General features: G+C 41.9%; 4 protein-coding genes across 8 annotated transcripts in view; 2 read left to right on the top strand and 2 right to left on the bottom strand.

The window, feature by feature from the left end:
• The window catches only part of OTUD4 (OTU deubiquitinase 4), a 74665-nt gene extending 70562 nt beyond the window's left edge, over positions 1-4103 (top strand). For all 3 annotated transcript variants that reach the window (XM_079989473.1, XM_079989472.1, XM_079989474.1), the window contains exon 21: positions 1648-4103. In XM_079989473.1, coding sequence (XP_079845599.1) covers positions 1648-2820 — 1173 coding nt within the window. In that variant the 3' untranslated portion in view covers positions 2821-4103. The remainder of the gene's footprint in view (positions 1-1647) is intronic.
• Positions 4104-5108: 1005 nt separating this feature from the next.
• On the bottom strand, positions 5109-23760 carry ABCE1 (ATP binding cassette subfamily E member 1). Its single transcript, XM_079989497.1, has 18 exons — positions 23607-23760; positions 17994-18169; positions 17084-17169; positions 16340-16437; positions 15451-15568; positions 13692-13829; positions 13061-13130; positions 12074-12170; positions 10562-10651; positions 9742-9863; positions 9072-9293; positions 7702-7761; positions 7554-7612; positions 7338-7448; positions 7105-7247; positions 6845-6967; positions 5696-5807; positions 5109-5586 (listed from the first exon to the last, which is right to left on the bottom strand). Exons 2-18 carry the CDS (start codon positions 18094-18096, stop codon positions 5539-5541), a joined length of 1800 nt encoding a protein of 599 aa, XP_079845623.1. The 5' UTR covers positions 18097-18169; positions 23607-23760; the 3' UTR covers positions 5109-5538.
• LOC307223511 (cardiolipin synthase (CMP-forming)-like) lies at positions 18179-21058 on the bottom strand. The gene is made up of 2 exons (XM_079989522.1): positions 18665-21058; positions 18179-18613 (listed from the first exon to the last, which is right to left on the bottom strand). The coding sequence occupies exon 1, from the start codon at positions 20994-20996 to the stop codon at positions 20502-20504; it is 495 nt and encodes a 164-aa protein (XP_079845648.1). The 5' UTR covers positions 20997-21058; the 3' UTR covers positions 18179-18613; positions 18665-20501.
• A 147-nt stretch (positions 23761-23907) lies between the features above and the next one.
• ANAPC10 (anaphase promoting complex subunit 10) overlaps positions 23908-26673 on the top strand; it is a 134842-nt gene continuing 132076 nt past the window's right edge. For all 3 annotated transcript variants that reach the window (XM_079989517.1, XM_079989516.1, XM_079989515.1), the window contains exon 1: positions 23908-23987. The gene's annotated coding sequence lies outside the window, so the exon portion shown is untranslated. The remainder of the gene's footprint in view (positions 23988-26673) is intronic.

Raw genomic sequence — 26673 nt, 5'->3', positions numbered from 1 at the left:
AGGGTATTTTGCTTTCTTGATTGCTTGCCTTTTGGCCGTAATGACTCCCAAGGCAGTTCACAGTAAAAACGTAAGTGCTTTACTGTTAAAACAAGTCAAAAGTAGGTTGGTGACAAGTAGGTAGGTTGTAACCACTTAAATTTACGGAAGGTGTCGGGTTACACATACAGTCCATACGCACTGGGGGCTTGGCTTCCTTGTGGTTCCTCCACCTGCTCATGGAGCAGATAGTGGAGTAAGGTGAATAGCTCTTCTTACTATATTTGGCTTATGCTCAAATGCATTTGGGCATGTTAAGCTTATATTAACATGGAAAAGTCTCATTGAAATGTAAAACAATGGAAAGACTATCTGTTTAGAAATAACTTGGCACATCTAGCATGCCTACTGTTAGGGGCAGGTTATGGCTGTGTTGAGAGTATGGTCTTATTTGAGCCGATCACATCTCAGCTTAATAAATAAAGATATGAACATACCATTTGGCTGTACATGCATTCCAGCCCCTTGAATCCTCAACCCTCCCTTCATAGCTTAACCAATCAAATGACAATTTGCTTTTAACAACTCGAACTTTTTGTATTGTCCGAATTACAGAATTATGGTTAACAGCTTTGGAGCAAGGCAGGAGATGAAAGCCATAATTTGAAGTTGGCTTTCATATCCTAGCTTCTCCTAGTATAGTTGGCCAGAGTTTCCTGGTCCAGATGAAAATGAAAACTTGTGTTGATGGAAAACTTCCTAGTTTGCAAAGAGAGGCTTTAACATCTTACCAACCTGCAGTCTTTCAGGACAGATGTGTTGCATAAAATCTATCTCCAGATAGGATAAAATCCAAATGCACCCTGTTGCACCACCTGCTGGTTGCAAATGGTAAAGTACCATATTTTTCGCCCTATAGGACGCACTTTTTTCCCCTCCAAAAATGAAGGGGAAATGTGTGTGCGTCCTATGGGGCGAATGCAGGCTTTCGCTGAAGCCTAGAGAGCAAGAGGGGTTGGTGTGCACCGACCCCTCTCCCTCTCCAGGCTTCAGGAAGCTCTGCGCAAGCCGTGCGAGCCTGCGGGAGTTCCCCCCGGGCTCCCACGGCTTGCGCAGAGCTGCCTGTTCTGGGGGCTGGGGGAAGCTCGGGCTTCCCCCGCCCCAGCCTCGCGCCTTGGGGGGGGGGAAATAATTTTTTTTCTTTATTTCCCCCCCAAAAAACTAGGTGTGCCTTATGGGGCAAAAAATACGGTAGTCCCAAGAAGCAAGTCTTTATTCTGCTCAGCTTTGCCACCACAATCTCCCTGTATGAGGGGGATTGTAATAGTGTGGCCGTCACTTTATCAAATAGTTAAAATTATTGCTGTTCTATTAAGAGTGCTTCTGGGAGACCCAGAAGAAAAACCTTAACCCCGTTTAGGAAGGTTTGCCAGTATGTGGGAGCTACTTTATAAGGGGACACCTTTAGCTTAGCAAGACGAGTTAATGTAATGATATGCTGTTGAGGTGTCATGCATTAGGGAAAATAACCTATGCACATTAGAACTGTAACTGGATGGTGTTTACCAACATACTGCATTAGGCATGAAAAACAAGAACTTGAAAAACTAGATCGAGGATTTTTTGTGTGAAGGCTCATCCAAGTTTTCCTTGTTTGCGTTTCTGCAGGCGTACAGTTGCCCCATGTGGGCCCCTCACTCGTATCTGTACCCTCTTCATCAGGCTTGCCTAACAGCCTGCCGAATGTACCCGAAGGTGTCCCTGGCAGTGTATTCCCACAACCCTTGGATGCAAGAGGTTTCTTTATCTCCAAATGGAAATGAAACTCCCCGAATAGACGGACACTTGCCTGGGCAGAATGAAGTTGGAATGAATGGCCAAAGTCCGCAGACGGACACCCGGCCTCCATCTGTGCCTCTCTTCATACCGGCTGCTCAAATGCCTGAAAGCCAAGGACTTGTCTGTGTAGAGTCTGAGAATCTAGGGCAAGGCCTTCCAGCTGAATACGAGTCCTTCGGGGGCCAAAGCGTGTTCCCACAACCTCCGTTTGGGCAGAATCAATTTCTAGGACCTGTTCCTGTTGCACCAGTGTACTCTCAACTTTGGTATGGGTATCCTGTTCAGGGCTATGTTGACAATTCTGGGGTGAGACAAGCGGTTGTGCCTCCTGTGGACAAGAGAGCTGATGCCGGCTTGCCTAAGGAGGGCCTTGCTGCAGCGACGGGATACTCCGAGTCGTTTCAGAAGGCAAGGAGTGAAAACAGCACCCAAGGGTCACCTCTCTCTGCAGCCACTGCAAAGAATGACTGTAATGTTCCAAATAAAACCTCAACCAGAGTGCCTAGGGAGAAGCAGGCTTGTCCTGCTGCACCATCTGCTACACAAGCAGAGTCTGTACTCCAAAACCCATCCACAGAGATGCAGGACAGCAGAAGACAGGTGGTGTCAACGCCAAAAAGAGAATCGAAAAACTCTTCTTTTAGCCATAAAGAGAAGAACGACCAAGCCAGTGCAGGCCTGGAGGATTGTCAGGTACAAAGGCCAAGGGAAGAGAGTTCTGAAGATGAGCATGAAGTGTGTGATATGCTGAGGAGTGGCCGGTCAAAACAGTTTTATAACCAAACTTATGGAAGTGGCAGAAGGCCTAGAGGCGAATGGGGCTACCCTCCTGGACGGGGGGGATACCATTACTCAAGAAATGAAGAAACCTGGCGGGGGCCACACAGCAGAAGCAGAGATGATGGCTTTCAGTATCACCGCAATTATAGAGGAAGGCCGTATCGGAATGACAGAAGAAGAGCAAACATGGGAGATGGTTATCGTGGGCAGCAGTTGCCTTAAGAGCACTTCTTCCAGAAGGTTTCAACATGCACGTGAATGTTGACAGCTGAAATGTGCCCAAAGGTTTCCCCTCTTTGTTTTCTTTAAAGAGCAGAATTCCCTTTTCTATTTTTGAAGAGTGACGTGAGGCCCAAGCGGAATAACCTCATGAGTGTTAAATAACTTTTGGAAATTAAAAATAAATAAATGCTAGTTGGTTTATTTAAATTCCGAAAACTATATAAACTATTCTGTTTAAAATATTGAAAGGTAGGTTTGGTGTTTGGACTTTTTCTTTGGAATTTATAATAGAAAAAAGTGGCTACAATGGAAACCTACTGCAGTTGAGTATTTTGACAAATGACAGTGAAGAATGTTGAACCAAATAGAATGTATGTCCTTGCATACTGCCTCTTGGGTCTAAACACTTGTAGCTTCCTGGACAGTTGACTTTGATGTGCTTCCAATCCAAAGGCCTTTCATCTCAAAAATCTGTGAAACTTGAACATGTGAGGTTGCGTTTTGCTTCAGTTAAGATGCCACATATGGTAGTCAACTATCCTTGTGTGTCCTAGGTGGTTGATAGTGTCTTACTCATAGGGGTATATATTTTTTAATTTTATAAAGCATTTCTTGAACTTGTAAAAAGCAATCAAGAATACTAGTGTATAAACTGGTAGGAAGTTGTTGTGAATTCTTCCAGGCAGTCTTAACCACTGGTATGATTGTAATGGTGCCTATGCCAACTATGTACCCTCGACAAAAGTACATTTCCAAAATAGTTTTGCAACTGTTACAACAGAACTTTTAAGATACTTTTGCACTGACAAATCCTTAAAACACTTGCTGTGTGAGAAATGCATGGGCTAGATCTAAGCTTCCCTTTTCTGTTTAAGCAAGGCTTAGGCACTGAGTTGCTGTTAAGCCTCCTTTGCCTGCCCCTTTACACTGTGGAAATGTTTGTATTGTTTGTTCTTTCCTTTTTTAAAAGCCTCCTTCCTGCCTATATATAAAAATATATATAAAGCCTGGTTACCCATCTTTGAGTGGGAGATTTCTAATTTACATTACACTATCAATCTGGTTGCTTTCTTTTGCCTTACAAAGCACTGAAATATGTGCTCCATTTTTTTCTCTCTGTAAAGTTGAACTGTGTATATTTGTGTGTGTATATCAGTGGAGAAGGTGATGGCTACTACTATTTTGTGTCCAAGAGATTGTATAACTTCCATCAGGAGACTTGAATGATACTGTTTATGAGTACCCTTCTGATGCATGCTATAATTAAAAAAGTTTTGTTTTTTTCTGAATTTCTTTATATGGTGTGAGTGGTTTTTAAACATCTACTTGATAACTAGATGTAACTGAAACTCCAAGTGTAGACTAGGAAGCTGAGTAAAGTTTAGCTTACAACAACTTTGCAACTAAAGCTTAATACCTAGTTTAAAAAAATACCCAGGAATAGTTGGGATTGGCAGAGCATATTTTCTCCCATCCTCCCCCCAAACAAAGATGTACTCTGCCAAGCCCATATTCCCAACATGTTTGCACTTCTGTCTCGGTGACGTTTACGTTGGCTTGGACAGAATGGAAGATGGCAGGATTCCCAAGGACGTGCTCTTTGGGGAGCTGGCAAGAGGGCTGTAGCCAGACAAACTGTGTTATAGCCTGCAAATGTGACATGAAGGCTGACGACATTAACCCCCGCTATGTGGGAATCCCTTGCAGATAACCTCAGTGCTTGGAGACCAGAGGAGAAATTACTGCTGGGAGGAGCACAGAGAGAAGAAACGTAATGGTGCACATGTAACAGTGGAAAGGGTGCCTTCAAGTGCCCTCAGCTTCAATAAAACATTTCTCTCCTGCATTGGTCTCCAGCCACAGCAAGTGCTGCAACACTCCAATTGTTTGACTCCCCCCCCCCCCCATTGGTGCACTAGCTGTGTCAATACAATATGCGTTAAGACACAATTACAGGGGCCTTTCAGAACCCTATAGGGTTCTCTGCTGTGAACTTTTCCAGATTGCATTTTCTGCTTTCATAGGGTCTATGTATTCAAAGAACTTTTAAACATGAAAGCAAGTACATGTGCACCAGCTACGTAATCCAAAGGTAGAGGGATCAAATGGGACTAGGCAGACTTAATGTTCAGGATGGTGTTTTCTCATTACAATGACTTATATACTGGAATTAGTTTAATGCATTACTCACAGAACCTCAAGGGAGAAACTAGACTAACAACTCATTGAGTGATCTTGCTTGTGAAGGACTATGGATGTTTACAATCTGATCACTGACATTCAAACAATTGTAGATTTAGGTGACATTTATTTATGAAACCCTCATTTACAGAGAGTCAATCTTTTAAAATAAGCAATTTCTATATCTTGACTTTTTGTAAACCATCTTGTACAGAAAACAGCTCAAAGACTTAAAATTGGAAACATGTCAGTGTTTGGTACATTAATAAGTTAGGTTTGAACCAAAATATCCCCATTGTGGAAAAAAGTACATAGTATCTTGGTATGGTCACTTCAGCTGTCTCTGCTTTGAAGTATTACATCAAAAGATGGCCTTGGCAGGCACAAAAAGAGGTGCTCTGACGCTGCTACTGGGCAGGAGATGTTACATGACAGTAACATTCTATTTTAACCTCTGGAATGAGAAATATTTTAAAACCTGATTGCATTTCATATAACAAAGTTTTCATTTTTATAAACTGATGATCAATTTTTCATTTAATCATCCAAGAAAAAGTAGTTCCCACTTTTCTTCTGTTCCACATCCTGTTAGAAGAAAAGAAACAAAAACCCATTAGAAACCTTACCCCTGCTTGGTCATCCAGCATACACTTTTTCTTGTATGACAGATTTGAAGAAAGCTTTGAATTCTTACCTTGATTGAATTGAGTTTGTTTATTCTTGGTCTGTAATTGTTTGGATCTCTTCTGAAAGTGATCTCAAGCTGAGACAAGAACTTATTCATGCCAGCCAAAAGAGTTTGAGGACTGTGAAGAAAGCAGGTGTATATTACTTTCTCAAAGGTGCTTTTAGTGGTCTTGTAAACCTGCATAGTCTGGAGAGGCAAGAGTGCAACCTCTTTTTCCTGGACTTGCGTTAAAGGGTCCTCTTTTTATTTACTTTTGCTAGGAACACAATGCACTAGGAAATCATCTTGGCCTCTTAAATCACATCCCTTATTAGCATTACTCCCTTTCCACCTATGCAGTATTGGTTCCCTAGTGGTGCAGCAATAAAACTGCTAGTATATTTGCAAAGCTAACAAGGGTCCATTATAGTTTCAAATTAGATGGGGGACCACGTGTTGAGATTCTTGAATTGTAGGGGGCTGGACCAGATGACTGTCCCAACCCTAAATTTTATCATTCCCACATAAACTGGGATAAATGGCATAAACTGATATGCTCGTTCAAACACAACATTTCTAATCTAAGTTCTGTATTTGCACTAGTATCAGGCTAAAATGCCACTGCTTTTGTTATACTATTCACAAGTTGTGAAGATGGGAGAGACACGAATGAGGTGAAGTATGTGGAGACCTTACCATGGGTGTTGATTGTCCTTCCTGCTGCTGGGAGTTGCCAGTTTTTAAAAAACCTACAAGACTCCAGTGCCAGGAAGTACTGCCCTTACTCTGATTGCTTCACAACAATTCCATGCAATAATATCACATCAACATGAAGCCAACACGAATACCACAGGGCTTGAGCAAATGGTATGGTACCTTGTGTTACAGACGCTTCAGGTTACAGACTCTGCTAACCCAGAAATAGTACCTTGAGTTAAGAACTTTGCTTCAGGATGAGAACAGAAATTGTGCGGTGGCAGCGGGAGGGCCCATTAGCTAAAGTGGTGTCTCAGGTTAAGAACAGTTTCAGGTGAAGAACAGACCTCCGGAATGAATTAAGTTCTTAACCTGAGGTACCACTGTAGAATCCAAAGGCAGAAGCGGATCCTGTCACCATAGGTACATAAGCATCAAAACTGCACTACAATATTCCCCCCCCCCGGCGCTGTGCATTACCTGTTTGCCACTGTGCACCTGGATGGAATGCCATCAAAGACAATGACACGATCTGCAAGGTAGGTAGCCATGATGAAGTCGTGCTCTACCACAAAGGCAGTTTTTTTAGCATGGAGAATGAAACTGAAATGGAAGGGAAAATCAATGAGGCTTTTGCAATTTTTAAAATGTTTTTTTTTTAATAGCTAAACTACCTTCAAATATAAAATGAAACCTTTGCAAACATGCATCCCTCTTTCCCTATCCACTACCCTGCTTACCGTTTGACAACTCTAGCCGCCATCAGACGTTGTTCTGAGTCTAGGTATGCAGAAGGTTCATCAATCAAGTAGACATCAGCTGGCTTGCCAAGACAGAGGGCAAGAGCAACCCGCTGCAACTCACCACCAGACAATGTTTGCACCTGGTTGAAGCAATATTTAAAAATTCACTTGGTGTAAGAGGGAAGGGACCCATTAACTACAAAACGTGGTATCACATGGGTGATAAATACCTCTTGATCAATGATATTTTCAATCTGTAGAGGTTTCATTACATCAGTCACAAACTGGGGGTGTGTATAGGCATCTCGAATCTTTTCATGAAGTAGCTGACGTACACTTCCCTATTAAAATAAGTTCACACTTTGCTTAGTCCAGTTCCCCTCATTCTTACTCTGTCATTCCCATTACTATTGCTTAGAAAGTTAAAATGTGAAACAAACACTTACAGTAGACTTAGGACTAATCTTCTGTGGCTTATAACTAACATTTAAAACTGGTACTTCACCTGTAAGAGAGACATCATATGCAGTCACAGTAATTAAAAACAGAATTAAAATTTTAAATGGTATGCTAAATAAATACACAAAACATTACTTTTATCATCAGGTGTCAGTCTCCCAGCAAGCATGCGAATGAACGTCGTTTTTCCAGTTCCTGTAAGATTAAAAAAATATATATATAATCAAAATTAGCAAAGCATAGTTTATGGCTAGTCTTTAAAACATAAATCTGCATATAATAAAATTGGCAAAGCTTTGGGGAACAGTACTCTTTATAGAGATCTAATGGCACCATATAGGTCCAGTTTGCTTGTTTCAGTAAACTATAGTTCATGTTTTATCATGAACGTACCAACTGTAACCAGTTCCCTCAAGTACAGGGGAGAAAACCACAATCTGTGTTACATCCAAACTGGAGTTTATGGTTTGTTCTTGTTCCATAAACCAGAATCTATGCTGAGGTTTGTCTGGAACAAAACAAACCATGATCTCTAGATTTGGGTGTATCACTAAGCTGGATATGATGGTTTGTACTCCACCTCTGGCACTAACGGATGCAACCGGGGTAAAATATTAACTATAGTGAACCATGATATACAATCCATCACTGCTGCACTAAATTTTTTTACTAAGAGCAGAATGCTAATAAATCCCTTTTTAAAAAACCCGGGTTCAGTGTTGTTTTTACTTGCATGTTTATTATGAACTGATGTAGCATTCCTAATCTACTGTTATGTGTTCTACATGGGGCTAATATGCAGGATGGTAAGAAGGCTCAGTTGGTGTGGAATGCAGTTGATTTGACTGTCATTTAACAGCAGCTGGTCACAAGGTGCACAAGCTCTCAGTTCTCTTCCAGGCCCAGTTCTAATGCGATGAATTTTTTACTTTAAAAGTCATAAATCGGTTTCTGGGCCCATGCAAGACTTATAGAGACCACCTGTTCCCTTGTGTTCAATCAAAACTTTAAGTACTGAGTCCATGCTTGGTTGAATAAAGGTATTCATACATGTATAGTGCGACTATCTTCCTGCAGCTAAGTATCAAAATTCACAAAGTAGTGAAACTAGCAGAAAATAAGAGAAGCTGCTTACATCTTGATCCAAGTTGGGGTGGGGTGGGGGGACACTAGCCACTTGCCGTTCATTTTTAAATGATGGTTTTCAGTCTATTCATTTCTTTTGCTAGCATCCATTGAGACATTTGAAACTTTTTAAAAATGATTTTAAAATATTGCAATTAATTTGGATGAGGCCAGGAAACAACCACTGTTCCTGGAGAGTTTTGCTATGTCCTCTATTTGCATCAATTTGGATTCAGAACGGTAAATACAAAATGACATTGGATGTGCCCCAACTTTACCAACTGGGATCAGCAAGTAATATCCTTTCACTCTGACATAGCCTTTGGACCTAACCCCTGAAAAACAGATCACAATGAATTCTCCGGTTGAAATACACTCACCATTTTCTCCCAGCATCACCATTATTTCAGAGTCAGTGAATTCTCCAGCAACGATTGACAGCTCAAATTCCCCCATTTTTTTTCTCATTCCGGGATATTTATACATACACATCTTCTTGACCTCTTCTTCGTTAGCTGTCTCTGCCACCTTAAAAACAAGAGAGGCATCTCGGAACCTTAGGTTTTCTGTTGGAACATAGCCATCCAAGAAAATGTTTATCCCTGTAAGAAGATAAATCATCATTAGGAAAGAGCACCTAAACCAGGCATAGAATTATCAAAAGATAAATCACCAACATGACAGAAAAACAGACAACCCAAAAATAGGACTCAGCTCTATTTAGGGGTACTCAGGGTCTGCTCTTCACTTGGAAATGCATGTCATTTTACTTTCATGGTACTGAGATGAAACAGAAGAGGAATGAAGTGAAAAGAACTATATAGATGGAAATAACTATATCTTGGTAAGGGCAAGAGCTAACCCAGCTCAGTTATTTGTCTAATGTGACCTACTTTTTAAGTATGAGAAGCCTGAGAGCATTTAGGAAGTATTTGTAAAAAAAAACAACCCCACACTAAAGATGTCAAATTGTTTACATCACACATAACTATTTTGTAGGAAGAACACATAATTGAGGAAGACGAGAAAGTTGATTTAAAATACAGTTACCTTCTCTTACACTAAAAGGCATAGTGACAACACCATAAGCACTTGGCACACCATATAAGCAGCAGATGAAGTCAGACAAATAATCGAGCACACTCAGGTCATGTTCCACAACAATAATATACCTGAAAAAACAAAAACAAAAGATAGTTGAATCAAGTTTTCTTCTGTTTTTAATTCAAGCATGAATTTTTTCTGCTAGTACATGGCATCATACGTACATGGTACCATTTCATAGTGCATTTAAAGCAAAATTGTAAATTTTAAATACTGGAAATCTGGTTGCTGTTATTTTACTAAGATATGAAAGTCAAAGAATGTCAGTTTCAGCTTATTCTCCACTTTACCCAATAAATTACAAAAGTAGATACAGAAAAAGACATTTAAATCAGAAAATAATAGATGTAAGTGGGATATTCTCCAGGAGCAAGCAATGTCCACCCCTATTGTTTCTACATTAAAACTAGAAACAAACACTAGCATCCTGAGACTCTGCATCTCTAAATTAGTGCTTAAGATAAGGCATACTGGCATCGATTTTGGTTGAAATCACAAAACCTGAAATGAATTCAGGCACTAGTGGGCAGGATAATACTATGAACAATTAGTATTATTACTAATTTAATTATGCATCACCTTCTAACTGCAGATCTGAAGGAAACTTACATAGTAAACCAATATTAAGCACATGCAATAAGAACTATAAGTAAGGATACTAAACATCCTGCCTCCAAGTACATATCTCTCATAAGAAAATTATCACATGTAATCAGCATTATGAGGCTTGAGTAATAGTACCTCCATTTATAATTACATTACTTACCGGTCAGGATTTATTAGAGATCGAATAGTAATGGCAGCCTTCAGACGCTGCTTAACATCCAGGTAGCTGGAGGGCTCATCAAACATGAAGCTATCCCAAGAAAAAAAAGGGGGGGGGGGAAGGTTTTATGTTCATCAAATTTAACAGACCATCCATCCTTCCTTAAATTTCATTTCTCTCTACTAATAATGAACTAAGAACCAGTAAGAATGGAGCAAAAAAAAGGGATTGTTGAGAAACAAGAGGGATATGCCAGCACCACCAGGTGCACCTAAAGGTATGCAGAAGTACAGAAAATATTTTTTAAAACCCCAAGGGAACAAAAAGCTCAAAACAAGTGAATGGGAAATGAGCCTTGAGGGATGAAATGTCATGTTAGTAAAGAGAAAAATGAAAATGTGTGTTATGTAGAGAAATGAATTGGCCCATTTGAACCCTTTACCCAGCTTCCAATACCCTCGAGAGCATGGAAGGCTGGAATCCTGAATACTAGTACTCCTGTTAAGGGGTGAGGATACAACATTCTGTTGCCATGTCCCATTTCACAAAGGCTTAATAGCCCCACCACCTCCTCCTCCACCATGCTCTGGCATTTGGTGCCTTGTTGTTCTGCCACAGTATAACACAAAGCAGTGATAACCCACTGGGTGAGCACAGAGGATCCAGTTATCTGTCTGGTTTCACTCAAATAATTCCCCCAGTAAGTTGTGAAAAATGTCTTTTCAATGTTACACATGGACAACTCCATGTGAGCTTCCTTGCTAGAAAGTGAACCCTCATGTTAAGTCACAGCAAGTATTTCAGTCCCTGTGTTGTCTGCAGAATAGATTGGGACCCAGGAACAGCATCCCTGGTTATAAATACAAGGTTAAAGCATGCTGAATGCTAAAATTTGAATACTCTCTTGTCAAAACGCTGCATAAAATAATTTGTAATAGAAATGGTCATGTGACTATTATGGACTCTTGCCAACTTAGAAAGTCTTCAGTCTTAACATCACAAGGTTGTATCCAATGGTGTGGACATGAGGAGAATAGACTGCTACTCATATATCTGAAGGCAACCCTGTATTAGAGAGGTTTTTAATATTCAATGTCTCATTGTGTTTTCATTTGTTGGAAGCTGCCCAGAGTGGCATATAAATAATAAATGATGATGATTATTATATTGTTATACAACAGGACTTCTCTCCTCTCCTGTAAACCCTCAAGATCTGCTCTGGCAGATCAAGTGATTCTTCAGAGCAAGTTTGGTGGTTGTGATGGGCTGCAGGGAGGAAAGACAGCTCCACTTACACAACACTAGATTTCACACAGTTTATAAACCCTAGTCAGTAAAAGACGTGAAATTAATTAGGTAAGTGAAAAAATTAAGGTCTAATTTTGAACTTTTGAAATGCCTGGCCCGTATGACAAAGTGAGTGAAAATTATGCATACAACTCAGGTCACAAACAATATTCTAAAATTAGGAAAGTTACTGAAGTCACTATTAAAAGCCAAATTACTACATACATGTCAGCTTTTTGAATGCAAACCACAGCACAGGCAAATCTCTGAAGTTCTCCTCCTGATAGATCTTCAACGTTTCTTTCCCTCAGATGAGACAAATCTGCAAATATATTTTTCTCACAACCAAGTACATACAAAATATGCTAACATGTCAACTGGTTACAATTAAATATATTAGTTTCTACACAAGAACTTCACCATTCATCTCAATAAGTAACTCCAGACTTTAAGCTGGGTTGCACCAACAGTGTCCAGTGCACAACATGTACAAGTCCCAAAATGAACTGATGCCCTCTGCAAATGAAGTTAAGTGTTGGCGGATGCAACTATAGCTTCAGCTATAGCATCCTTCTGGATGACCTGTTTGGAATGAACCTTGAGACATAATATTTTATAAATGTTTTTGTTCATTTCTAGAAAGTAGGCTCTGGAAAGGCAGTGGTGAGGGACTACTGCTCTTCCCTGTGCCCTTTAGCCCATAGGGTTCCCCCATATTCCCATATTGTTCATAAAAAGGTGAAAACGTGCCTTTTTCAATGTTTGTGTTTTTAATTTGGGCCTCCATTTGGTAATTCTGTGGCATTTATTTTATGGTTACTGTATTATTAATTGGTTTTATTGTGATTGAGATGGATCCAGTACCAGTGGAAAATGTGAAGTTGTTCACAACTAAGTCCAGCTGATTTCAATGTGTCTACAGCATGACTAACTTAGTCTGGATCCAATCAATTTATAGCTTAAGTCCTATTACTGGGACACATGATTATACTTTTACAAAGGAAGCCTAAAATTTCATAAGTAACTAATATTAATCACCATTCTGCACTAAGCAATCTATAAACATTCTTAAATGTTAAAAAATATAATGCTGAATGTGAATTTAAAAGTTTAAGGTTTATGAAAGAAGTTTCAAGTTTAAAAACAAAACAGAAATCTTTTAGGACTAATTACGCAGATTATTTTAAAACTTTGTATAAAAACATTACTTACCAAGCTGCTGACATACAATAGTCTGTGTGCCAGTTTCATCTTTCCTGTCCAATATAGTGCCCACTGTTCCCTGTCACAATAAGACGACAATCAGGAATTTACTTAAGCCACGATATGAGATACTGTACTAAAACTGTAATCTGCTCTTGACTAAAACTCTGCCTTATATCTTTCATACAGAACGGGGTGAGCTCCCACTGCTCTGTCCCAGCTTCTGCCAACCTAGCGTTTGAAAGCACACCAGTGCAAGTAGGTGAATAAGTACCACTATGGCAGGAAGGTGAATGGCGTTTCCATGCGCTCTGGCACTCATCATGGTCCTCTGTGTGCCAAAAGCATTTAGTTATGCTGGCCACATGATCTGGAAAGCTGTCTGTGGCCAAACACCGGCTTCCTCGGTCTGAAGCAAGGTGAGCACCGCACCCCATAGTCGCCTTTGACTGGACTTTAACCATCCAGGGGTCCTTTACCTTTACTCCATGCAGAAAACCGGCCTGTTTCTTTCCCCCATCCCACCTTACAGCACAATCCTAGCCATGTCTACTCAGAACTAAGTCCTACTGAATTCAATGAGGTTTACTCCAAGATAAGGGAACTTAGGACTGCAGCCTTAGCCAACAAGCTTACTCACCTTAGCAGCTTTAGGGATCTGGTCCACATACTGGGGCTTAATGATGGCCTTGAGGTCATCTTCCAAGATCTTGGTGAAATAGTTCTGCAACTCAGATCCTCGAAAGTAAGTCAGGATTTCTTGCCAATCAGGAGGATCCTATACAAAAGCATTTCCAATAAACACTTGAGAGGTATGGAAACACGTCTAAGGACAAGAATACTTCGAATGGCATTTTGAGAAAATGTTTCAAGTGCTCATGAGGGAGCAGTGGCCTCCTAGAGCACTGGCTGTGATCACACCCCAGGAGTCCCACTTTACATTGAATATGCAAGTGGCTCCCTGTTTTCTAGTCCCCTAGCATAAGGAACAAAGCACAACTCCTCTAATTCTAGATACAGGAATTTTTAAATTTTGTTTCAACCCCTCTAATGTAAGGAATAAAGCATAATATGTGACCTAAGTGTTAGGTCCGAACCAGATATCATGGTTTATTGCACTCCAAACAAGCCATGATGCGATGCCAAGATTTATTCTTGAACATGGGTTGTTTAGAAGTAAAGAAATCACAATTCCCGTTCAGTTTTAACTGGAAGCTAGGGATTATGGTTTTCACTCCCACTCATGCTAGGAGAGAAGAAAAGCAGGTGTAATCTTCGCATTCATGCTAAACTATTAGCTATCGTGTAATGTGACTCACAAATGTGTCTATCATGTGTTTCATAAAGCAGTAGCAGTAGCAGCTTGCAGCTCTGTTCTTTTTTACATCAAAGAAATTGTCAGGTGGTATTTTTGAGAAACTAGTTTGAAACAAATCATTAGCAGGACTAAATTAGCAGGACTAAATTTAACCCATCCAACTTGCATAGAATACAGTTGGCAAGTCATGACATCTACTTGTAGGCAACCAATTCTTTGTACAGAAACTTAACTTTAACATCAATCAGGTCAAGTAGTCAGAACAGAGATGTCTGAACCTACTGCTTACTTATGCATTCCGTCACAGAAATCTAGGATTTTAAACTTTTAATGGAGGTATAAAAATGATACTCCTAATTACGCAAGGATTCCTGCCCCCCAAAAAAGTGTGGTATATCAATTCAAGCTTTGGGGTTTAACGTTTCCACAAAATACTACTACACAAGGCAAAAACCACAAAGTGTTTATGTGGGATGTGAATGCAAGTGAATTCACAGCTGGAAAGGGGGAATGGAATAGGAACTGTATTTTGGTAGCAGAGCATATACATTGCATGCAAAAGGTCCCAAGTTCAATCCCCTGCATTTCCAGCTAAGCTAGGGCTGGGAAAAGACTTCTGCCTGAAACCCTTGTCTGCTGTTGCCAGTTAGTGTAAACAATATTGAGTTAGACGGTCTGACTTGGTATAAAGCAGCACCCTATGTTTCTGTGTTCGTAACACAGAATGGCGTAACAATGCATAAAATAAAAAAGACCAATAGCAATAGAGTGGAAAGATGCTTATGGCAAAACCTGTCATCACTGCTGCTTTACAATGTTCGTCCTTTTCCCTCCCATTAACTTCTTGGTCCAACAGGAAAATGATGGTTAACATCCTCACGTGAAAGACGTTTGTACATCTCTTAGCTTACATATTTGTGAACTTCCTAATGGTTAAATGGCTATATAGATTTTACTTATTGGGGCAAAGTAATGCTGCCAGTCTAGCAAGCGCTACTCGTTTTCATTTCCACAAGAACTGCAAAATGCAGTTTCAAAGGATATTAGGAAATCACATTTGGCATATATTTAAAATACATACATCGTATTTTCCAAGGTTTGGCTTCTGTTTTCCTGCTAAGATTTTCAAGGCAGTTGACTTTCCAATACCGTTGGTTCCAACCAACCCCAGCACCTCTCCTGGACGTGGAATAGGCAACCTTCATAAAGTAATCCAACATTTTACACAACAATAAACCGACACAGCCTTATCTAAAGCAAGACAGAACTTAGGTGTTAATTCAATATGCTTTCCTCTCTCAACCCCATTATGTGCATCATTTTCATCAGAAATAAGGAAATATAATTAATGATATCTAAAGTGATCTCTATTTGCTCTGGAATTTAAAATTATATACACTATCCTTTAATTGCTTTACAAAGGCAAACAAGACACATTTACCAAGGAGAGTACTTCAGAAGGAAAGACTTTTCGCCATAAGTCATATATAAAAAACTTCAAGGTTTTGGTATTAACATGTAAGGCCCTATGCAGCTCTGGACCATATCACGTGAGAAACTACCTTATATTCCCAGGTCACTGCATTCTGAAGAACACTTTCTCCTCAAAGTCCCCAAATATCAGAAGCCCGCTCCAGTGATTTTGACTACAGCTTTCAGTGTGACTGCCCCATTCTGTGGAACAGCATTCCTGTCAAAATATGACAGGCACCCACTATCTGCACTTTCTAGAAACAACTGAATACATTTTGCGTGTGTGTGACAAGCTTTACCACCTGGATGAATAAATCTCTGCCATGGGTGTCCATTCTGTATTGTTTAAAATTCAAATCTTGGTTTCCCCCTGTTAACTTTTTAACAGCTGTTATTATTTTATTTTGTACATTGCCTTGAAGGAAAGTGGAAGGTGATTAACAAATAATGACAATAATTTATATTAACAACTTTTCAGGGATTGCAGCAGAGTGTACCTGTGAAGTTTGAAGGCATTGGCACAGTATCTGTGTGTTGTTTCTTTCTCCAGGTTGCTAGGCAAGTTAACAATAGACAAGGCTCCAAAAGGACATTTCTGTAACACAAATAAAATAAGCTTTACATTACAACAAATAAACAAAACAGAAGCCAAGTATAGTATTGGAATAAGACCGTTTTTCACTTGTATTTGCTGCCCCTATCCTACTGTGTTGTCAGGAAACAAGCCATGGTCTGATTTGCCATCTGAACCTAGACTTACATACAAACCATGAGAAGCAAACCAAAAACAAACCTTGGTTTCCCTCTTGAACTTTGTCAGGAGACCCCCCCAAAAAAGGGGGGGAGGGGAGACAAGCGAGACCACAACGTATTTTCCAGCAGCAGTGGGTGGGTGAGAGCAGCAAAGCATGTTATCTCAGCAACATTTACCAGCACACCGCTTGTTCTCATTAAACCAGTTTATTTTAAACTATGGTTTAATGTACTGTGTGAACCAGGCCACAGTGGGATTTTCAGAGTTTACAACGGTACATGCAAAGTAGGCCATGAGCATGTCACTGGCCATGTTTATTTGAGTGTCTGGGAGGTAGGGGACGTGCGGTGATGAAGCACACAGGCCCAAAATTCTCAATGCATGGAGGTGGGATGGGGAAAAGATGAGATCACCCATGTCCAAACATCTCTAATGTGACTTATGTTTTAAACAGATTTCAATTATTATTACTAGACATAATCTTTACCTTTATGCAAATACCACAACCAATGCACAATGTTTCAGAAATCCATGCTATTTTGCACTGTGATGTCACTTCTATGCACAGCTTCCCTGGTGAAAAGGAATATTAAAAAGGTTAGACACGCAAGTCTTATTGAAAGCATTAGTATGGAATGTGATCTAGAAACCACGCAGTAGCATCTGTAGGGATATCGTGGAGTGGGGTCCGGAGGGAGCACACTTCCCCACCAGCAGGCAGCCACAATCTGTCTGCACGCATGACCTTGGGGTGCAGGGCAACCCCCCCCCCCAGACAAGCCACAGCTGTCTATACATCGTTCCACCTCTGCCTGACCTTTCGCGATCTCAGCAGTTTGCGGTGTCCTGTCTGTAACCCTTTTCCATGAGACTTTTGTCTCCATTCGTCATACACAGTGCAAGGGGAAAATGACGCTGTGGAACAGGTGCCAAAATAACTTTGTGCCACCCCACGATTTCGGGACGGAAGATGTGTAAAGGTCACAGCCCAAAAATGCATTTGCCTGGCTTGCATATTTGTCTCAATAAAAAGAGGCTCTACAGGAATGGTGCTAGCTCGCTCGCTATAGCCCACCTGTGCGCAGCTCACATAATGATCAACACCTGTCTTGGGCCTTCACTTCAAGCATCAATTTGTGACTTAGACCTCAAATAGTCATGAATTTGAATTCCACATGATGCAGTTTTCATGGTTTTGATTGCCCCAAATTCTCCATATTCTTGATATGATACTGTACTTTCCTACATTCCAAAAAACCCCCAAAAAACTACTGAAGATGGCAGATACGCTGGATACTTAAAAATCTGACTCTGTAGTCTAGAAACCAGTAAGTGAAACATTCAGCCTGTTTTAATTTTAACACAGAGTTTTGTATTAAGAGTTTTGAGTTCCTTACCCATTCGAACCACAGGACAGCTCTTTTTGCACTCTTGGCGGCATTTCTTTGGCTTACACTTGTCATGGCTCACAATAGCAATTCTTGTTAGCTTATCAGCCATTGTGATGAACTTAGAATTACGTAGATAACACAGACTTGAGATTCCAAAACAATGGAATTGGATAATTCAAGTTCTAGGTGGAAACAAACAGAATGATTAATAAAAAGTGAGAAAGCACAGGATTGGAGTATGCTATATAATGATATAAGAAGTGCAGTCCAAGATCAAGCATGTTCATTAAACTCAGGCATGGGTTGTCATTTTGACAGGCAATCATTGTGGGCAAAGTCTAGAAACTGGGAATGTGTTGCCCTCCAACTCACACCTTGCCCCAGCCAGCATGAGCAATAATCAGCGATAATGAGAGTTAAGACTCCCAACAGCATTTGGAGGGTCACAGATTCCCAACCTGCTCAGGTTCCCAATATTTATTCAGCTGGTTGTGACAGACAAGGAAGAAATACCAGTTTTTATATGGAAAACTACAGAGACTGAGAAATGCAAAGAAAGAGAAAAATCTGGTTACCTTCCTTATGCGTATTTCAAAGATAGGACCTATCCTGCCATATTGAGACTCCTGAAGGGAGTGAAAGGCGGGATATCAAATCCAAACTCTTCATTTCAATACTTCAACTTACATTCAACAAAGTGTCAAGAAAATATATCAAAACCAACCTGCAGAGCTGATGAAATGTGTGTATATACATACACACGATAAAATGTACATACCACTTGACTGTAAAAACCCCTCAAAGCAATTAAAATATAGATATATACACATATATATACACATACTTCTAATTACTTCTTCTTGCAAAGTGACAAATTATTTCTGGAAAGTATTTTTATCCAAGGAAACATTAAGAGGTCTCTTACTTTTTTAATTCATGCATGCTTATATACACCACAGTTATTTTATTCTCCACTTTAAAAATTCATTGTAGTAATTGGTGGGTCATTTTGATGCTGTGAAAGACTAGTGGCACATACTGAATGACAAAGGCATTATCTCCTAGCAATGGAAGCAAGTCTCTGGCTCCACCCATCAATATTACAAGCTTCTTTACTACCATGGATTGATAAATTCAGTTTCATTTACGCTAACACTTGAACTGGTAAGGACTTAACAGCAAGATGACTGGGAATATGCTGCCTTCAAGAACATTGTGCTTTTGCCTCCTGCAAAACTGCCTCATTATCTCTGACAACTATGCTTCCTACCTCTGAGTTGGACGCTACAAAATTATAAGGTAAATCAAATACTAGCATGCTTCTAGTGCCATGATCTTTAGCTGCAAGTGTACCATCCTGAAAATCAGGTATTACAATAACTAGGTGAGCAGAATAGACAATTTTCTAGGGGAATCTTTTATTTAAAAAATGCTTTAGAAATTGGGCCCAACCAGAGATTGAAATGGTAATACCATGAAAGTACACTCTGCAGAACAGTAACTGTCGAGATAAGGGGGTACGTCTTTAAGTATGTTCAGCATAACAATACAATATGAATACTTATAAAGATCTTTTTGAGTAAGCTTTTTACAGAAGTAGTTACATAATCAAAAACATAACAGAACAGATATGAGAATAGGACATACCACGAATATAACACATGATTAAGTAATACAACAATAAAATAGGATGGAGGATTAGAAAGACAGAGAGAAAGGAAATTAAGGAATAGAATCCCAATGGGACAATGAGTATTTAATGAAAAAAATAAGAAATACCACTGAAGAGCACACTTCTGAGCCAGAGAGGAATAAGGAGTTTTGGGGGTCTGCCTAAACTTTCAGATAAATGTTTTCAGATAAACAAATATATTCTATCTTATTCTCCTTCTCTCACATCCTTAATGTAAATACATTAAAGTGTTCTTTGTACAGAATGCTACACCCCAGTGCATGTTCTCTATTACTGGAAAATTCTTATTGCTAGGTAGGCTCTATAATAAAGCTGTTTGCACAGCAGAATACCTTGGACCACAGTCTGGAAAACAGAATGGTTACCGTAAAAACAAAGTTGGCCATCCTCATCATATTACATATATAATAGACTCGCCTTTAAAACAGACAACCCAACCTTCTATCTACATAGCAAATGCCTCAGTGTGGCAGAAAAACACTATTACTTCAATTATGTTACTGTAATTCTTTTTTTAAAAAATGCTTTAAGGTAAAACATATTTTATTTGCAACAAATTGAAAAAGTGCATTGAAAATTATGCATATTTACATGATCAAATCTTCATTTTAACTTCTGATTAGCTTCAATGTGAAGACATAGTTTCCACTGAGACAAAGCTATCAAAAGAAGTGTTCTTTATCCATAGTCCCAATATTATGCAGGCAATGCCATCCCAACACAAACAAAATAGGAAGTCAGCAACTCACTCTTGAGATCCTTCAGTTGCTGTTTAGCACCTAAACTGTTTTTGGCCAGTTAGTAACTGTAAGCAGATGCTGTCACTGTGAAAGCTGTGATGCACCATAAGGTCTGAAGATACTGTCCACATAATTGAAAACAGGAGCTGCTAAAGAAACTGCCATTAAGATGAGCTGTACTACTGTGTTCGTCTCACTGATAAATGTTGGCTTTAACTGAGCCGTGGCATAACATGGATTAAAGTATCTAAGTGTTCTTAGTGGAGGACTAGTTCTGTATTGCACATAAAAACCAGCAGCAATTAATGCAATGTCCTTTAAAATGATCAAAGATGTAAGAGGAACTGGAATAAGATTTGCACAAGTCAGGCTGATGAACAGGACGCTGATAACAACTTTATTAGCCAGAGGGTCCAGGGCACTTCCTAAAGCAGATTTTTGGCTGGCCCAATTTTGTGCAATAAATCCATCCAACAAATCTGTTATTCCAGCCAGAGTAAATACACCCAACGGAATACTGAAATTTTCTTTAACAATCAAGTAGCCCAAAACTGGTGCCGGACCAATCCTTGCCATTGATAGATAATTAGGAATTAGGAGTTGTAATACAGTTCGGTGTATCCATGGGAAGGCCTCACTTTCCCGGCACCATGCTCTTGAGTTTTCTGGGGGCTACCCACGGGGCCACCTCTGACCCTGTAGCTGGCCCGCTCACATCGTGGCTGCCCAGGCCCTCGGGTGGAGCACCCAGGCCAGGCCAAGGTGAGCAGCTGCCAGGAGGGTAGGCGGCAGCCACGAGTGGCACCCGGGAGAGGAATCTGGCGCCGGAGGCTTTGCTGGGGCCCACACCCCTCAGGAGCCCCCAGCTGCAGGCATCAAATTATGTTAATTCTGAACAGGGGTCATGTTTGCTGATATTCTACTTGATGTTACACTTGGCCAGTAGTTAGACCAAAAAGCTCCACCCTGTAGGAATGCAAAGAAAGGCCACTTTCTGCCTCTGTAATCTCCTAGAGTTCACCCCCTCTTTTCATTTAAAGATGTCGGTTTTTCCTCATGAGGGCCAGGAAAGAGAGAAGCGACTAGCATATGCTGAGAGAGAGCGAAATATGCTGTGAGAGCTTTGATATAGCAGTAATAATAAGCTATTTAAGAAGCTGGTCTTTCTGGCAAAGAGAACTGCTGACACAGGAAAAGGAAGCAAAGCTCCAGCTATAAGCCAAGTTCTCCCCAGTGCAGAGATCCTGTTTTTGTACCTCAGTTGGGATTTCTATTTCTGCACAGCATTTTTTGTAGGAGACCACTTTCCCATAATTGTTGTCATAAGAAATGTTATAATTCTCAATGTGTTCTGACTTCTAGGTCCTTCAGAACTGCCTGATGTGGTTGAATAAAGTTATGAGTGAGAATATTTTAAAGCAGCTGTTAGCAATAAAAATGGTTAACCTTTAAGGTACCTTATCTCTCTCGCTTTGGCTCCAACAGACGAACACACCTATTTTAACTTTTAAAAGGCAACTCCTACATCCTTATACGTACACAGAGTTCAACTAATCATCCTAAAATCTACAATGGAAAACCACAGAGCAAGCATGTCCAGCCCAGTGGTCAGTTTAATCTGGTCCCTGTGGCAGTTTATTTCCTCGGGTAAAATCCTAAAAAAACCCTCAACAAATTCAAACCTAAAAAAACCTCAACAACTTTGGTCACCCCTCACTTCATCAAATCTGGCCCTCTTTGAAAAAAGTTTGGACACCACTGCTATAGAGGGACCATCCTTAACTAAGCCATTACTTAATGCAGGGGGTATAAAGAAAGTGCACATTTTTATGGTACCTTCCAACCCTACAATTCTATGTAATAAATAGCCTTCTAGCAACTTTAGACAGCAACAAAACTCCAACATGTCAAATTTACTAGTAGAAGACCAATTTATCCATCTCAACTAATTTTGTTAAAAAAAGAGACACTAGTCTACTCATGTCAATACTACTGCCACACCATACATTTAAAGTACTGTACAATAAAACTTCAGTAGTCATGGCTTCCCTTAAAGAATCATGGGAACCGTAGTTTGCTATGGATACTGACAACTGTTACAAAATGCCTGTTCCCTCACAGAGCTACATTTTCCAGAGTCGTTTAACAAGCGACTCCTCTTTCCTAGGAGTTCTGTCAAGAGGAATATGGGGTCTCCTAAGGACTCTCCACCGCCTGCCAACCTAGCAGTTCGAAAGCACCTCCGGGTGCAAGTAGATAAATAGGGACTGCTTACCAGCGGGAAGGTAAACGGCGTTTCTGTGTGCGGCTCTGGCTCGCCAGAGCAGCGATGTCACGCTGGCCACGTGACCCGGAAGTGTCTCCGGACAGCGCTGGCCCCTGGCCTCTTAAGTGAGATGGGCGCACAACCCCAGAGTCTGTCAAGACTGGCCCGTACGGGCAGGGGTACCTTTACCTTTAAGGACTCTCCACACCCTGAAAAAAACTACAGCTCCCAAGATTCTTTGTGGGAAGCCATGGCTGCTAAAATGCCACAGCAGTGCTTTAAATGCCGGGCACAGACGTGGCCTTACATCTCAAAAGATTAAAAACCAAGGGACTGGAATTCTCCCTCTCTCTTTACGTATATATGTATGGAGGGCCACCGACACTGAAATTAACATGAGATGGAGGATACAGCCAACAATGCGGGGTCTTGACTTATGACAAGCTTACCTGAGCGGCTCATGCAAGAGGGGGGAAAAAGAGAGTAATTTTAACACCTTTTGACAGTCGACCACTGTTTCAACCTTTCGCACCAGGAGGGTCTGTTTAGCTGGAGCCAACCCGCCCCCCCCCCAACCATTTCCCCTTTCCAAAGCGTGGAAACCCCCCAGCCCCCAAACAAAGGCCTCTACGTGGAAAAAAAGATCCGAAATCATTATGGAGGGTCGGGGAGCACCAAGGGGCTCGACAACCCGTGGAGATGGGGAAGAACTAAAGGGGGAGGAAGGAACCCCGAGAGGCTGGAGGCTGCCCTGCCTACTCGGCAGCTGGAAGGGCCGGCGGGGCCCCGCGTGTTCCTCACACAGCCGACGCCGGCCGGGAACCCGCGCGGCCCAGCCAGCCTTATCTCCAGCCGCCCCACCTGCCCAGAGGAGGAGCGGGTGGCCGCCAAGTTATCGCCCTCCGGCAGCTTTTACTTACCAAGAAGCGAAGGGGGGGGGGGAGAAGGGGAGGCCTCCCGTCCGGGACGGAGGGAAACGGGGAAGCTGCGAAGGGCCCCCTCCGGGGCTCGCAGCTGGGCTCGGAGACAACGTGCTCCGGCTGCCACCCGGCCAAAATGGCCGCCACCCTAAAAGGAGGAGCTGGCGCCGCTCACCATAGAGATGCGGCCTGTGGGCGAGCTACGCGCCGCCGCCGTAGACAAGGGTCAGAGCGCCGGAAGCGCAGCGCGAGGCGGCCACTCTGCGCGTGACGCCATCGCTTAGCGACGGGGTGTCTGTGAAGCCGACGGGAGGGAAGGGGGTTGGCGGAGAAGGGGGCGTGGCCACGGAGCCGCTGGCGGCGGCGCCGGACGCGGGAAGCGTAAGTAGCGCTGCTGTTGCTGGGTCTGTTGAGGCAAAGCCGCGTCCCTCAACAGCATCCTCGCTCTCCTTCGCCTGTAATATATGTGCCCTTTATCCCCACAAGAGGAGTTTCGGTCCCTAACGCTATCAGTTAGGATATTTATCGCGCGGCGTTAAAATTCAGGAGCAGGTAAGGTAGCAATGGAGATACCCGTCCTCGCCCACCTGCCGCTCTGCCTTCGCCAATGGAGGGAAACGGGTTCTCCCCCCCCCCCCCAATAAAACACAGATCCAGCAGCGAGATGTAATGGGAGCAAGAAAGGAGAGAAAAATATCTGTATATCTGAAGGAGCGTCTCCTCCCCCATCGGTCTGCCCGGACACTGAGGTCCAGCTCCGAGGGCCTTCTGGCGGTTCCCTCACTGCGAGAGGCCAAGTTGCAGGGAATCAGGCAGAGGGCCTTCTCGGTGGTGGCGCCCGCCCTGTGGAATGCCCTCCCATCGGATGTCAAGGCGATGGACAACTACCTGACATTCAGAAAACATCTGAAGGCAGCCCTGTTCAGGGAAGTTTTTAATATGTGACATTTTAGTGTATTTTTCATCTCTGTTGGAAGCCGCCCAGAGTGGCTGGGGAAACCCAGCCAGATGGGCGGGGTACAAATAATAAATTATTATTATTATTATTATAAAAAAATGAGTGGAGAAAAAGAGAAAGAAAGGACATGGGATACAGAGATGAAGTGTAGGTGAAGGTAAAGGTAAAGAATCCCTGGACGGTTAAGTCCAGTTAAAGGCGACTATGGGGTTGCGGTGCTCATCTTGCTTTCAGGCCAAGGGAGCTGGCGTTTGTCCACAGACAGCTTTGTGGGTCATGTGGCCAGCATGACTAAACTGCTAGCGCAGCAGGACACCGTGATGGAAGCCAGAGCTTCCTGCCACAGCAGTACCTATTTATCTACTTGCGCTGATATCCTTTCAAACTGCTAGGTTGGCAGAAGCTGGGACAGAGCAGCGGGAGCTCATTCCATTGTGTGGATTCGAACTGCCAACCTTCCGATCAGCAGGTGTAGGGGAACGCTTCGAGTCAGGGTGTAGAAAGAGAAGAGGTACCTTCTTAAAACAGAAGGATTTGACTAAGAGAGAAAGTGTCCCTGCTTATGAGCAGACAACCTTTCCTTCACGACCCCTTTCCTGTCTGGGTGTACCCAAGAAGCTAATGTCATGTGCCTTTACCTCAGAGTCTTGATGTTGCTCTGTTAGTTCACTGAACTGAAGGAAGATGGTAGGCAGAGACTTGACTTGGGTTAGTGAGGCACAGGAGCTGATCTGGGTTATCTGACTTTTCTGGTAAGTTTATTATCGCGCATATGTGCGCTGAAAACAATACACCCTGCAAAGGGCACAGCATCTCCTTATGTCTTTTGTTAGAAGGATGGCTTTCTATGTGGCAGCACCTGATTCAGGGCTGGAATGGGTGAGAGGCAGGGCTGTGGGCAAAGTACTTGCTCATGGAGGCATTCCACAGGCATCCATGTCACAATTAAATTCATTGGCCATTGGTGCCACTGACATGCTAATACTTTAAGGAAACTGGCCAGTGCAGATGCCAGGTGGATTTAAAAATCGCAGGTTGCATGCGGAACACTTGCACATGTGTTCACTTTACTGTCATGTTTCGGAACTTCTCATTCATAGCACATGCATACACATGACACATACAGCCACCATCACATATGAGGGCTGCTCATGTGACAACAGCAAAAACAGCTTGGTAGGCCTGTAAAAGTCTGTTAAAGTAGCAGTGTTACTTGTTTAGAAGAAGATGGAAGGCTGTGCTTTGCAGCACCCTAGCACATGTTCCCTGTTACTCTGAGAGGGATGTGAGATAACATCCTATCAAAATATGCCCAGCCTCCTAGTTGTCCACTGTGATGGAGTCTCAGGCAGCCTGAGTTGAATGTGATACAGTTGTTTTGCAGACCTCTTCATTGCCTAGCTAGCCACTCAGCCTTCTCTAGCAGCCACTGTTAATGAGATCCAGCTAGGATAATAATAACTAAAGGAAGAGGAGGAGGAAGTGGTGGCAGCAGCACCTAGGACTTGCCTTGGCAGCAACTCATCTCCCTCAACTGAAGACTGTTGGGGGAGTAAAGGAGGCAGTAGTCAGATCCTGCAACAGTAGCATACCTGGGAGGAGAACACCTGCTTCTTGCCTTCAGCAATTTAGATGTCAATGACCAGGCTTGGTTTTTTAGCCAATACTGGTATAAATTTTATAGTCCATTAGGATTCATCTATTTGACAACTTATTTTAGTAACCATTATGTCTGATTACTGTGTCATTTTGGCTTCTTTGCAGCATATCGGCACTCAAAATTTAAAATAGGTTCTGGCATATGTAACTATAAAAGTTTCAAGCAAATTAACAATATGAAATGCTGCCAGGCAACAGTTTAGGAAGGGCCAAAAGTGGCTGGTCTCTCAGAAGAACTGATGGAGTGGCCATGCTTCCCTTCTCTCCAAAGCACATAGGCAGCAAGGCATTGCATTCAGGCAAATGAAAAGGCTGGCAGTAGAGGGATGGAGTGACTTGTCCCATCTAGCATAGAACCAGGTGGACTGCCAGAGAAGGGATGCCCTTTTCTCCCAGCTTAGCTTAAAAATGCAGTGGGTTGCTACAGGAGGGATGGAAATTTTTGTACTT

Source organism: Podarcis cretensis, assembly GCF_951804945.1.
Source record: "Podarcis cretensis genome assembly, chromosome: 9".
Taxonomy (NCBI): Eukaryota; Metazoa; Chordata; class Lepidosauria; order Squamata; family Lacertidae; genus Podarcis; species Podarcis cretensis.
The sequence above is the reverse complement of the archived record's forward strand: the minus strand, read 5'-3'. Positions and strand labels throughout refer to the sequence as shown.

What these genes read in the sequence shown, in the direction of transcription:
- ABCE1 (XM_079989497.1), bottom strand. Translation starts at nt 18,096, where the DNA reads ATGGCTGATAAGCTAACAAGAATTGCTATTGTGAGCCATGACAAGTGT. An exon ending in AAAATATCATTGATCAAGAG is followed by an intron (nt 7,248 to 7,337) that starts GTATTTATCACC and finishes TGCTTCAACCAG; the next exon opens with GTGCAAACATTGTCTGGTGG. An exon ending in AGGTGCACAGTGGCAAACAG is followed by an intron (nt 5,808 to 6,844) that starts GTAATGCACAGC and finishes CTTTCTTCACAG; the next exon opens with TCCTCAAACTCTTTTGGCTG.
- LOC307223511 (XM_079989522.1), bottom strand. Translation starts at nt 20,996, where the DNA reads ATGGCAAGGATTGGTCCGGCACCAGTTTTGGGCTACTTGATTGTTAAA.